Source organism: Oryctolagus cuniculus, chromosome 7 (assembly GCF_964237555.1).
Source record: "Oryctolagus cuniculus chromosome 7, mOryCun1.1, whole genome shotgun sequence".
Classification (NCBI taxonomy): domain Eukaryota; kingdom Metazoa; phylum Chordata; class Mammalia; order Lagomorpha; family Leporidae; genus Oryctolagus; species Oryctolagus cuniculus.
Window position 1 is genome coordinate 66,794,213 of NC_091438.1, and position 14,820 is coordinate 66,809,032.

The 14,820-nt window shown below is 37.4% G+C and overlaps 1 protein-coding gene across 4 annotated transcripts in view; it reads right to left on the minus strand.

Annotated features, from left to right (window-relative positions):
* The window catches only part of RNPC3 (RNA binding region (RNP1, RRM) containing 3), a 40,664-nt gene that overhangs the window by 10,328 nt on the left and 15,516 nt on the right, over positions 1-14,820 (minus strand). For all 4 annotated transcript variants that reach the window (XR_011390129.1, XR_011390128.1, XM_070076933.1 and 1 more), the window contains exons 8-12: positions 10,281-10,406; positions 6,907-7,058; positions 5,827-5,988; positions 4,862-4,956; positions 4,716-4,774 (exon numbers count right to left, since the gene is read on the minus strand). Coding sequence is in view for 2 of the 4 variants with exons in the window: in XM_070076933.1 (XP_069933034.1) it covers positions 4,716-4,774; positions 4,862-4,956; positions 5,827-5,988; positions 6,907-7,058; positions 10,281-10,406 (594 nt within the window). In the remaining 2 variants the exon portion in view is untranslated. The remainder of the gene's footprint in view (positions 1-4,715; positions 4,775-4,861; positions 4,957-5,826; positions 5,989-6,906; positions 7,059-10,280; positions 10,407-14,820) is intronic.

Below are 14,820 nucleotides of genomic sequence, written 5' to 3' on the forward strand. Positions count from 1 at the left end.
ATTCAAAAAAATCAAAACCATACCATGTACCTTCTCTGAACACAGTAAATGAAGCTGCAAATCATCAACTCAGGAATCTCTAGAAGAACATATGCAAACACATGGAGACTGAACAACATGTTTCTAAATTAACTGTGGGTCATAAGCCGGCGCCGCGGCTCACTAGACTAATCCTCTGCCTGCGGCGCCGACACCGAATTCTAGTACCGGTCGGGGCGCCGGATTCTGTCCCGGTTGCCCCTCTTCCAGGCCAGCTCTCTGCTGTGGCCCGGGAGTGCAGTGGAGGATGGCCCAAGTGCTTGGGCCATGCACCCCATGGGAGACCAGGATCAGCACCTGGCTCCTGCCTTCGGATCAGCGTGGTGCGCCGGCCGTGGCGGCCATTAGAGGATGAACCAACGGCAAAGGAAGACCTTTCTCTCTGTCTCTCTCTCTCACTGTCCACTCTGTCTGTCAAAAAATAAAATAAAAAATAAAAATAAAATAAAATAAACAGTGGGTCATAGAAGAAATCAAAAAATTTCTGGAAACAAATGAAGATGACAACACAACATATCAAAACTTACAGGATACAACAAAAGCAGTGTTTAGAGGAAAGTTTATAGCTATAGGTGCCTACATCAAGAAATTGGAAAGGTGCCAAATAAATGAGCAATCGATGCAGTTCAAGGATCTAGAAAAACAGCAAACCAAACCCAAAACAAGTAGGAGAAAAGAAATAATTAAAATTAGTGAAGAAATCAACAAAATTGAATCCAAAAAAAAATACAAAGATCCGCAACACAAAGAGCTGGTTTTTTGAAAAAATAAACAAAATTGACACACCATTGGCCCAACTAACCAAAAAAAGGAGAGAAAAGACCCAAATCAATAAAATTAGAGATGAAAAAGGAAAAGTAACATCAGACACCACAGAAATAAAAAGAATCATCAGAAATTACTACAAAGGGCTGTATAATGACAAACTAGGAAACCTAGAAGTAGATAGATTCCTGGACACACACAACCTACTTAGATTGAGCTATGAAGACATAGAAAACCTAAACAGAACCATAACCAAGATGGATATTGATTCAGTAATAAAGGCCCTCCCAACAAAGAAAAGCACAGGAACTGATGTTTTCACTGCTGAATTCTACCAGACATTTAAAGAAGAACTAACTCCAATTCTTCTCAAGTAATTCAAAACAATTGAGAGGGAATCCTCCCAAATTCTATGAAGCCAGCATCACCTTAATTCCTAAACCTGAAAATGGTGCAACAGAGAAAGAATTACAGACCAATTTCCCTAATGAACACAGATGCAAAAGTTCTCAACAAAATTCTAGCCAATTGAATTCCAGAATACATCAGAAAGATCACCTACCCAGACCAAGTTGGATTTATTGCTGGTATGAAGGGATGGTTCAAACTTGGCCAATCAATCAATGTGATACACCACATTAACAAACTGCTGAAGAAAAACCATATGATTATCTCAATAGATGCAGAGAAAACATTCAATAAAATTCTACACCCTTTCATGATGAAAACTCGAAGCAAATTGGGTATAGAACGAATATTCCTCAAAACTATCAAGGCAATTATGGCAAACCAACAGCCAGCATCCTATTGAATGGGGAAGAGTTGAAAGCATTTCCACTGAGATCAGGTTCCAGACAGTGATGCCCACAATCACCACAGCTATTCAGTACAGCCCTGGAAGTTTAACCAGAGCCATTAGGCAAGAGAAAGAAGTCAAAGGGATACAAATTTTGAATGAAGAAGTCAAACTATCCCTGTTTGCAGATGACATGATTTTTTACTTAGGGGATCCAAAGAATTCTACTAAGAGACTATTGGAACTCATAGAACAGTTTGGCAAAGTAGCAGGATACAAAATCAATACATAAAAATCAACAGCCTTTGTATACACAGACAATGCCACGGGTGAAAGAACTTCTAAGATTAATCCCATTCACAACAGCAACAAAAAAAATCAAGTACATTGGAATAAATTTAACCAAGTACGTCAAAGAACTCTATGATGAAAATTATAAAACATTAAAGAAATATAAGATACAAAATAATGGAAAAATTTTCCATGTTCATAGATTGGAAAAATCAATATTATCAAAATGTCCATACTACCAAAAACAATTTAGATTCAATGTGATACCCAATCAAGATACCAAAGACATTCTTCTCAGATCTGGAAAAAATGATGCTGAAATTCACATGGAGGGACAGGAGACATCAAATAGCTAAAGCAATCCTATAAAACTAAAACAAAACTGGAGGCAACACAATACCAGATTTCAAGACATACTACAAGGCAGTTATAATCAAAACAGCCTGGTACTGGTACAAAAATAGATGGACAAACAATGGGGCAGAATAGAAACACCAGACATCAACCAAACATCTACAATGAACTTATATTTGACCAAGGAGCTAAAATGAATCCCTGAAGCAAGGACAGTCTGTTCAACAAATGGTGCTGGGAAAATTGGATTTCCACATGCAGAAGGATTAAGCAAAATGTTCAACCTTATACCTTACACAAAAATACATTCAACATTGATAAAAGATCTAAATCTACGACCCAACACCATCAAATTATTAGAGAACACTGGGGAACACCTACAAGACAACGGCATAGGCAGAGTTCTTGGAAAAGACACCAGAGGCACAGGCAGTCAAAGCCAAAATTAACAAATGGGATTACTTCAAATTGAGAAGTTTCTGTACGGCAAAGGAAACAAGAAAATTAAGAGGCAATCTAAACAACAGGAGAAATTACTTGCAAACTATTCAACTTTCAAAGGATTAATAACCAGAATCTATAGAGAGATCAAGAAACTCAACAACAACAAAACAAACAACCCACTTAACAGATGGGCCAAGAACTCAAAAGACGAAATCCAAATGGCCACCAGACACACGAAAAAATGTTCAGGATCACTAGCTGTAAGGGAAATGCAAATCAAAACCACAATGAGGTTTTATTTCACCCCAGTTAGAATGGCTTTCATACAGAAATCAACAAATGACAAATGCTGACAAGGATGTGGGGAAAAAGGTACCCTAATCCACTGTTGGTGAGAATGTAAACTGGTAAAGCCACTATGGAAGATGGTATGGAGATTGCTCAAAAATATGAATACAGACTTACAATATGACCCAGCCGTCTGACTCCTGGGAATTTACCCAAAAGAAATGAATTCAGTAAAGAAAAGAGCTACCTGCACCTCCATGTTTATTGTAGATCAATTCAAAATAGCCAAGACATGGAATCAACCTAAATGCCCATCAACTGAAGATTGGATAAAGAAATTATAGGGTATGTACAGTATGGAATACTATACAGAGGTAAAAAAATGAAATCCAGTCATTTGCAACAAAATGGATGAATCTGGAAAACATTATACTTATTGGGGCCAGTGCTGTTGCCTAGTGGGTAAAGCCACTGATTCCAATGCAGGCATCCCATATGGGCACCAGTTCAAGTCCTGGCTGCTCCACTTCTGATCCAGCTCTTGCTATGGCCTCAGAAAGCAGTAGAAGATAGCCCAAGTCCTTGGGCCCCTGCACCCATCTGGGAGATCTGGAGGAAACTCCTGGCTCCTGGCTTCAGATCAGTGCAGCTCCAGCAGTTGCAGCCAATTGGAGAGTGAACCAGCAGATGGAAGACCTCTCTCTCTCTCTCTCTCTGCCTCTCCTTCTCTCTCAGTGTAGCCCTTACTTTCAAGTAAATAATCTTCTGAAAAAAAATTATACTTAGTGAACTAAGCCAGCCCCAAAGGGACAAATACCATATGATCTCCATATCTTTAGATGCTAATAGAGCACCTAAAAGGGAATCTGTAGAAGTGAAATTGACACTTCGAGAAGGATGACTTGAGGTGCCCTTGTCTTGACTGTTAAGGAACAGTTTTGCTTTCTTTAATTTTTCATCTTTTTTTCTTCATACTATTTGTTGAACTCTCTGCTTAACAGAGTTAATCATATGCATAAAAAGTCAACTGAAAATAGGTCTCAGTAAAAAATAAGAGTGGAAATAAGAGAGGGAGGAGGAAAACTGTAACTATAAAGCTATATAGTTCTGCATACATTCCTGCAAAGTTACTTCTAAGGGTATAGTTTAAAAACTTGTCATGGGACTCCAAATCCCTTCAAAATTGGAGGTAAAATTCAAAAAGGTAAAAAAAAAATTAGCCAATCCTAACTGGTTTAATCCTGACCTGCTTTTTGTTTCCCTTGGTGACTCCATGAAGACCATGGCCTGAGAAGTCCTTCACTGTGCTATGAGCTTTTGCCTCTTGCCTCCTGATCACCCTGGTTTCTTTTCCCATGTGGTGAGAAGAGCTCCCTGTTTCTGGCATCTGTGAGTTGAAAAACTCTGCTTTCCTGTGTCTCTGTTCTGTTTCTTCTAGTGGCTGCACCTGGCTAGCCATCACATAAAAGAATACAGAATAGTACAGAACAGAGAAAGTAAGAGGCATCACAGGATGTGAAAGTGGCCCAGTGAGACAAGAACGCAATGTGTACAGCAGAGGGTGGTAAAGTGGGCCATGGTTCCAGCTCAAAATCTGGCACACCAAATGTTTTTGATTAGCGCAGGATTAAGAGATTTTTAAAAACATCATATGAGATTCAAACAAAAATAATAAAAGAAAAATGATATTTAATAAAACAAAAACAAAACTTAATTTGAAATGAGGACTGCTACTTACATGATCCGTTGTGTTTCTGATGAAAAGTCAACATATCTTCCAAAAATAAATTTAAGGTCCTAGAATTTCAACAAGAAAAAAATAAATAAGAAAGACAGGAAACAAGGTATGCAATAATAGAAATCAATTGATAAATGTCAACCTACCTTTTCTTGAACATGTTTAGCTAAATTCTTTACATAAATTCTACAGTTTGGTTCACCAGGTTCATAACTTCTGAAAACTGAAAGTGCTTCCATTTCTTTATTAAAAACAAAACAAGGATAATAAAATTAATTTTTATAAATTTCTGAAACATGAAAATGTTAAAATCATAGAAATTAACAGCAGTATTAACAGGCATAAAATACTTACTAAAATTTGAATGCAGGAAAAAAATTTTAAATTTTCTTTTTAAAATTCCAGGCACTTAGAATAACTATAACCTGCCCAATAAAATGTCCACTTCCTCATACAAATGTAAGAATGCAGTATTCAAACCCAATAACTAGGTATTTCAAACAAACTGGAGCCTCTGAATCCCTTTCCAGCTATATTCCTATTTATTCTCAGTAATTTGTTTTTCACCACTAGAAATCAATGTGCAAAAATGCTAGTTGGAAGTCCATTTCCTGTTACTGTGGAAAAGATTATGAGCAACTCATCAATCAAAAATTCAAATTTTTCCCAAGAGATACTAAAAGAATTAAAATTCTCTAGTAAAAAAAAAACTACCATGTTAGGATATAAAATCCTGAACTATGGATTGTTAATGACCAAATAACTTTTTACAATCACTTTATATGTATTTTAGATACAGTATTGTGATAGTTCATCAATTGCATTATATTTGGAATATATAACTGGAGACTTATAAGATACACAGATTTGTTTTCAATGCCATTCAAAAGTTTTAGGAATGAAAACAAAAAATATAGAGTGGCAATATTGTATGGAAGGAAAACAACCTTCTCTACTAAGTGTATTAAAAACCAAAAAGATAAACAAAAATTAAAGAGATATTAGTTTTGAAGTGTGTGATTTAAATTCCAGTACATGGCACTAATAGATTTTGTTTCCATAGAGCCAAAGAAATGGAAAATGGAATATGTACTTTATTTAATGACATTACCTTCTCTAGAAATTCTGCCCTTTTCCAACTCCCTTCTAGAAATACATTCTGATGGCATCTCATCAGAGTCTTCTTTAGTCTCCTCTGTGATGTTCAAATTAGGCTTTGGGAATATTTTTCCAAATCCTATATTGGATGCATCAACTTCAGCACCAGGTACATCTAAGAATTCAACATTAGCATAAGTCATTAACAATCCCTTCCTTCAAAATAGTTTTCAGGTTTCCTTTCTTCCATTTCTTTTTAATAAGATATCTTTGGGCACTAAAATTATTTAGTGTTTCTCAATGTTTTGTAGGAGGTGTTAAGCAGAAGTCAAAACAATAAATATTTTGTGGACCACATGGTTTCTACCATGACCATTGAACTCTAGCATTATACTATGACAACACTGACAGACTACAGCTAAACAGCTACGTGGCTACTAAGTGGTTAGACCAAGTCTAATTTTTTTATAGAACTTACTACATAACAAACTTGCAGTAAGTCATTAGAATGATAAAAAATTATGTAAAACATGATGTTCAGTCAGAAAGAGTAAGAGAAAAATGTGTATACATGTACAGGATAAGATATGAGAGGATATATGAGTATTTTTTATATGTGTACACACATACACATACACACATATATACACACTCTCAATTTCTAAATTACTAATAGTGGTTATATCCAGGGAGTGAGACATAGGAGAGTTGGGTTTGGGGATTAACTGAAAAAATGTTTCCTAACAATACAATTATATATACAATTATATCATAGAACATCATATTAAGCAATGAAAAATTCAGTCAATACCAGAAACTAACTATATTTTAAGTGTAAACATTAGGAAAAAACAATCCTAAATTTTACTCTAATAGTCATTATTAGCATTAGGCAAACAGAAAAAATATTATCATTTAGCATTAGTTTTAGTTACATCAAAATGTTGAAAATGGGTATTATTTCATGATCTTGAGGAAGAACTAACTGCACATTAAATTGACAAATACTAAAATACAGGAACATTGTATATACAAAACAACTTTTAACACAAAAAGCTGATTCTAGCATATGAAAGAACTACAATTTTCTTACCACATTTTTTTTCTTCAAAATTTTCTTCCTTTTCTAAATCTTTCTTAAATGCTGCTGGTATGTCAGTAGATATATGGAATTCAATTTTTCTGTTACCTACAGGTTGTGGTTGGTCAAATACATCTGATGGTAACAGCACTGGATGTAAATTGCTATTTAAAGACAATCCAACATTAGCTTGCAACTGCAAATAAAATCTTGAGCAAAACATTATTTCAAATTTACTTTTAATTTTAGAAACAAACATGGATAAAGCATTCACTGCACTGCAGGCACAGCACAAAATAAAAGGTTTAATAATTCAATAAGCCTTAAAAATGCTCTAATACAAGTACTATTTAATTCTACTTTACAGGTAAGTAGACTGAGTTTAACAATGTTAACAATTTGCAAAATCACTGGATAAATGGGAGAGAGTGAACTAGATGACTATTGATTTTTTTCAAATGTATTTATTTATTTAAAAAAGTAGAGTGGCAGGGATAGACAGAGAGAGAGAGAGAGAGAGAGAGGGAGGGAGAGGGAGAGACAGAGACAGAGAGAAAATGATCATCCATCTCGTGGTTCACTACCCAAATGCCCACAACAGTTAAGAGCTTAGGCTAGGCAAAGTCAGGAGCCAGGAACCCCATCTGGGTACTTTTCACAGGAGATTAGTGACTCATGTACTTGTACCATCATCCACTGCTTTCCCAGATACATTAGTAGGAAACTGGATTTGAGTCTCTGCAGGGCAGCAGGACTCAAACCAGCACTCTGATATGGGATGTCAGTGTAGCAAGCAACAGCTCAAGCTGCTGTGCCTCTAGGCTGGAACCACAATGACTATTGATTTTAAACTCCCACATATTTACCTACATGCAATAGTTTTTTTCTAGAGTTAATACAGCATTTTAATTTTATATTCAGACTATGGAATAGTACAGTGCCAACAGAATAGCCACTAGTGACAATGTGGCTAATAACCATTTAAAACATTGCTTTCCAAATTAAAATACATAGATATAAGTGTAAAGTACATACCTAATTTGATGACTTTCTATGAAACAATGAAAATATTTCAGAAACTTTTTATACTGAAATGTAAGCTGAAATATTTTGGGTATAAAGAGTCAAATAAGTTATATTATCAATATTAATTACATCTGTTTCTACTTTTTTAATTTAGCTACTGGAAAACAATGTGGCGTACATCATTCACTTCTAATGTCCAGTGCTGCTGCATACATTAAAAGCATGGGACTGGAGGTTAGCACTGTTGCCCTGAGGGTTAAGCTGCCTTCTGAAATGCCAGAATCACATATGGGTGCTGGTTTGAGTCCCAGCTGGTCCACTTCTGATCCAGCTCCCTTACAGTGTGCCTGGGACCAGCAGATGGCCCAAATCTTGTGCCCTTGCAGTCACTTGAGAGATCCAGATGAAGTTCCTGGCTCCTGGCTTTGGACTAGCACAGCTCTGGCCATTACAGCCATTTGGGGACTGAGCCAGCGGCCAGAGGATCTCTCTCTCCTTTCTCTCCTTGCAACTCTTTCACGAAAATAAATAAATCTTTAAAAAAAAAAAAATAAATAAAAGCATGGAACTGCAGCACACCAAGATAAAAATATAGGTCAGTCAAAACATACATCATTTTATTTATGCTTGAAGTGAAATAAAAACAAAAATGAATAAACCTAATCCTCAAAAAAAGAGGAAAAGATAATTTTATCAAGCTCTTTTTATTTATGAAGTTACAAGGTCAGGAAGAAATTTACCTTGTAGAAAATTTAAATGAGCTTAAATTGCAATTTCATACTAATTTTTATCTGATTAAGATATTAAAATACAGTTTTATGGCAAAGATGAAAAATCAAATTCCCTCTTTAAATTCAACTAGAATCTTGTTAATGCAAGATGTCACAATTAAAAGGCAATATATTTGAAACAAAACATACATCTAAATAATATCATCCCATTTGGTACCTTCTGGACTATAAGAAAATGCCCAAGAAACAGTAGAAATGTAACTTATATTAGGTAACATTTATGCATAAATGTGGCTCTGTTCTTCACTCCTGTTTAGTTAATATAACATAACATAGTCCAAAAAAATTCTTTTTTTTATGTCAATGTTATTCCAATGACTTTCAATAAATTCTAACTCTCCAGCCTAACATGTAAGGCATATATCTCTCTCCCTGTTCTTCCAGTTTTCCCTTTCATTATTTCTATTACTATTCAACAAATTTTCCTACCTCTGGAAATTTTCCTTTTTCTTTTCCACTCACAAAGGATTTCCTTTCCCTACCTAATTTTTGCCTCTAATCCTTAATGGTTCAGTTCACAAATGTCTCCTCTCTCAAAGCCTTTCCACATTTCTCAACTAGCTGTGACTTATCTTTTGTCACAATCCTTCAGTTCTTAATTTTTATTTTCTTTATGATATGTAGTATACCAGCTAGCACAATATTAATCTGCAAATGGTGTACTGACCATAAGACTATCAATGCATTGCTTGAAAACACAGCATTAACTTACGGTGTACTGCCCATAAGACTCACTGTTTGAAAAGACAGCATAAACCTTTGGAAGTTGCTTCACTATAGCCAGCAAAAAACCTCCAGACACATTCAATAAATATTTAAAGACATTCTAGTGAGACCTGGTTATCATGTTATATGTATGAATTTTTAAAGTCAAAAAGCATTGAACATCAGGCAAGAGTTGGAAGAACTACATTATTTTATATAAATGAGTAAATGATACCATTAGCAAAATTTTAAATGCAGAAAAACAATCATAATGAAAGGAAAGTAAATCAAAAAAAAAAAAAAAAAAAAAAGAAAGGAAAGTAAATCAGTTTTGCTTTCAGATAATACCTTAAATGCCACAAGACATTCTGAATGTGTAGATAAGAGTTCAGAAATGAAAATTTAAGGCCTCAAGAAATAGATTAAATCTAGAGATGCAGTAATCATTAGTGAGAACAACTAAAACCATAAGAATGAATGAGATTAATAACGAATATAAATTTAGAAACAGAAGATGACCATGAATAAGAAGTACATGAAATCCAAGAAGAGAGAGTGAAAGGATGGAGGCAAAAATGGAGAGGGAAGAAGGAAGGAAATAAAAGAGAACCAATAAGATAGTAGTTAAAAAAAGGAAATGGTAAGTTAAAATAAAAGGAAAATTTTGAGATTTGAGGAAGTCAATAGCATCAAAAACTAGTCAAACATGACAGAGTTATGAATACTTCAGAATTTGGTGAGTAGAAAATCAATGGTGAGTCAAACAGACTAATATGAAACAAAATCCAGACTGAAGAATGATGTGAATTAACTCAATAAAGTACAGACAGACAACCTTCATTTCATAATGTTAAACAACATTACCTGTGTGAAGCAGATGAAGGCGTACTCAGCATATCCTTTATCTTTTGTTTTTTTCTCACATGGCGCTGCTTTACAGTCTTTGGTCTTTTGGGCTGAAGGTTTGCTAGTTCCATTAGTTTGCTCATTCTATGTTGGGGAGAAGAGAACTAAACTGGATTCCTTTATCCAGAAGCACAGTTATTTATGACTATTTTTATTAAGCTTCAATTTGTATCTGGGTGTATAAAATAAGGTGATTTGTTTGTTTAACTTTTATGGAATGTACTTACGTGGAATAAGTATAACTTCCAAGCTATCAAAGAGAGAATTTCACAATAGCTCAAATTCAAAATTGCCTTGCCCAACATTCATTTCACTTGAAAGGAATTCATAATTTAATTTACCACTTACTAATTTTTAAAAATGTTTCACTATAAACATCATTAGTTACCCACATAAAATTGCTAGACCTCATACAAAGCAAGTGAATAAGATTATGCAATTTATGTGAGTTTATTAATCATTTCTTTAAAATTTTTTTTTAAAACATGCTTTTTTTTAAGATTTATTTATTTATTTGAAAGTCAGTGTTACATTGAGCGAGGAGAGGCAGAGAGGTCTTCCATCCACTGGTTCACTCCCCAACTGGCCGCAACAGCCAGCGCTGTGCCAATCCGAAGCCAGGAGCCAGAAGCCAGAAGCTTCTTCCGGGTCTCCCACGTGGGTGCAGGGGCCCAAGCACTTGGGCGATCTTCTACTGCTTTCCCAGGCCATAGGAGAGAGCTGGATTGGAAGTGAAGCAGCCGGGACTCAAACCGGCACCGATATGGGATGCTGGCGCTTCAGGCCAGGGCGTTAACCGCTGTGCCACAGTGCCAGCCCCAAGTTTATTAATCATTTCTTAATTAATAATCAAAAGATCTTTTAAACATAGGAAAATTATTGTGATTCATGTTCTAACTAACAAACAGCATGGACTGAAGTATTTCATTTACAAGTATTTTGAGCATAATTGTTGCAATCAATCATTATGCAAACAAGGTGCTTTGATATTACTTGAGAACAGTTTTCAAACACTGAACTTTGAAAACAAATCAAGAAGAGGTAACTGAGAGCTTATATATAATTTCTCTATTAAGAGTATGAATATTCAATATTCATTCTTGTTTAGGCTTTTTTAAGATTTACTTATTTATTTCAAAAGCAGAGTTACAGAGAGGGAAAGACACAAAGATCTTCCATCTGCTGTTTCACTCCCCAAATAGCTACAATGGCCAAGGCTGGGCAGGGCAAAGTCAGGATCCTGGAACTCCACCTGGGTTCTCTCACATGAGTAGCAGAAGCCCAAATACTTACACTATCCATTGCTGCTTTTTTGGCACATTAGCAGGAAACTGTATCCAGAAGTGGAGCAGCCAACACTCAAACTGGCACTCATATGGGATGCCAGCCTTGTAGGCAGTTACTTAGCCCACTTCACCACAAGGACTGGTCCCACATTTAGGCATCTTTATATAGTTCTTGTCTAGGGTTTTTTTTTTTTTTTTTTACGTTTTCCACATTATAGGAGATCAAAAATGAACAGTCATAGCTTACCCTGTGGGTTTACAACTGTGAAATTTTAAAGGAAAATAAATACATACATTCACCAAAATATAGGGGAGGAAGTCAAATATGCTAGAAATTTAAGTGAATTTTTAAAATTAATCATATCTGAGAGGCAGAGAGAGACAGAAGACAAAGAGATAATGTAGAAACATAGAGAAAGTAAAATCTTCCATCTGTTGGTTTGTTTCCCAAATGCCTGTAACAGCCAGGTTGAGCCAGACTGAAGCCAGGAGCTAGTAACATCTAGGTCTCCCACCTGGGTGGCAGAGACCAAACTGCAACAGCAGCCATCTGCCTACCAGGGTGTGCATTAGGAGAGAGCTAGAATCAGCAGGAGAGTTGCCATATTTTTATGGCAGAACATATACACCAGCATCAAATGTTTTGCTTACCAAAAAACATCTTCTAGTCTGATAGTTAAAACTATTATCTTCTTGGGTATGGTGCTGTCGTGTAGCAGGTAAAGCTGCCACCTGCAGTGCTGGAGTCCCATATGGGCCCGGTTCAAGTCCTGGCTGCTCCACTTCCAATCCAGCTCTCTGCTATGGCCTGCAAAAGCAGTGGAAGATGGCCCAAGTCCTTGGGCTCCTGCACCTGCATGGGAGACCCAGAAGAAACTCCTGGCTCCTGGCTTTGCATCAGCACAGCTCCAGTCATTGTGGCCAGTTGGGGAATGAACCAGTGGATAGAAGGCCGGCCTGCCTCTCTCTCTCTCTCTCTGCCTCTCCTTCTCTCTCTGTGTAACTGACTTTCAAATAAATAAATAAATCTTTAAAGAAAAAAAAATAGTATTTTCTTGTGAAGTGTAACTGGTGTTCCCCCTTTATTAAAGAGAAAGGGAGGGGCCGGCGCTCTGGCAAAGTGGGTTAATCCTCCGCCTGTGGCACCAGCATCCCATATGGGTGCCGATACCAGTCCAAGCTGGCCCTCTTCCAGTCCAGCTCTCTGCTATGGCCTGGGAAAGCAGTAGAAGATGACCCAAGTCCTTGGGCCCCTGTACCCATGTGGGAGACCCGGAAGAAGCCCCTGGCTCCTGGCTTCGGATCGGCGCAGCTCCAGCCATTGTGGCCATTTGGGGAGTGAACCAACGGAAGGGAGACCTTCCTCTGTCTCTCCCTCTCACTGTCTATAACTCTCTCAAATAAATAAAATCTTAAAAAAAAAAAAAGAGAGAGAGAGAGAAAGGGAGGTGGGAAAAGCAATTGAGCCACCTGGAGATAATAGTTCCTATTATCTTAAGACCTACAGGATATGGTTTTAGTTTCACTTACACAGAAAATAAACAGACCCTTCCCTGAACCATTCTTACACCTGTTTAGGAAGGCAAGACTGACCTACTTTGACCCACAACTCTTTATATGCTCTGTGACACCTAGGGAACTTCCCTTGGATTCTTAGGGCTAGTTACCAGCAGTAACCCATACACAATCCCAGAGGACAATACCTAACGAATCCCCTTCATCAATTCTTATCACAGAATGCTGGTGGGGAGCACCAACATCACCCTAGCATGTCCTGTGGGATTCTTAGTCATTGAGATATGGGATGTGGGCATCCCAACAAAGGGCTTAACCACTAGGCCAAACACCCTGTCCCATGCTGTAAATTTTTAAAGCTTCTTAACAACTATGTTTGGCCAAAATCTTCTAAAAAAAAAAAAAAAAATCCAGCTATTCAAGGTAGATGTCCACATTTATATACTGCACACACAAAATATACTAAGTCTCTGCAACAGTGCCAGACATAAGTGATCAATCAGTATGTTTTGAGGGGCCAACATTCTGGCACAGTGGGTTAGGCCACCATCTGCGACACTGGCATCCACATAGGAATGCCAACTCTAATACTGGATGCTCCACTTCTGATTCAGCTCCCTGTTAATGCACCTGAGAAAGCAGCAGACAATGGTCCAAATATTTGGGTCTCTCTCACCAATCTGGGAGACCCAGATGGAATTGCCAGCTCCAGGCTTCAGCCTGCCCAGCCAAGGCTGTTTCAGACATTGGGAGAGAGAACCTCTCTCTCTCTCTCTGTCCCCTCTCAAAAAGTAAACCATGAGGGGCCGGTGCTGTGGTGCAATGGGTTAAGCCTCCCCCTGCAGCACCAGCATCTCAAATGCGAGCTGGATCTGGTTCTGGCTGTTCCTCTTCTGATCCAGCTCTTTGCTATGGACTCAGAAAGCAGTAGAAGATGGTCCAAGCACTTTGGCCCCCGCATCACCACGGGAGATCTAGACGATCTGGATCAGAAGATCTGGCTCCTGGCTTCAGATCAGCCCAGCTCTGGCCGTTGTGGCCATTTAGGGAGTTAATATGGAAGACCTCTCTCTGACTCTCCCTCTCTCTATCTGTAACTCCACTTCTCAAATAAATAAATAAAACTTTAAAAAGTAAATCTTTAAATATATGCTGAATAAATGTACCATTTTTGGTTGTTCATTTGTTCCTTCCTTCCCTTTTTTTTTTTTTTTTTGGTTTTGATGTATTTCCAGAAGTTAACTGAGAAGCTTGAAACTAGAAGTTTTGTCTCACAATTAAAGATGAATTAATGACAGAGTCCTATCCTATATCCCTAAATGTAAACCTAAATAAGCAAAGCAAAGACAAATTTTGACCAGTCTATGTATAGCATTTCTGATTATCATCACTATGTTTAAAAAGAAATTACAGGGGCTGGCACTGTGGCGTAGCAGGTAAAGCTGGCGCTTGCGGTGCCGGCATCCTATATGGGTGCTGGTTTGAGTCCCGGTTGCTACACTTCTAATCCCTCTGCTACTGCCTAGGAAAGCAGTAGAGTATGACCTGAGTGCGTGGGCCCCTGCAGCTGTGTGAGAGACCTGGAGGAGGCTCCTTGCTCCTGACTTCAGATCAGCCCAGCTCTGGCCATTGCGGCCATTTGGTGAATGAGCCAGCAGATGAAAGACACATACTCTCTTTCTCTCTCTCTGCTTCTC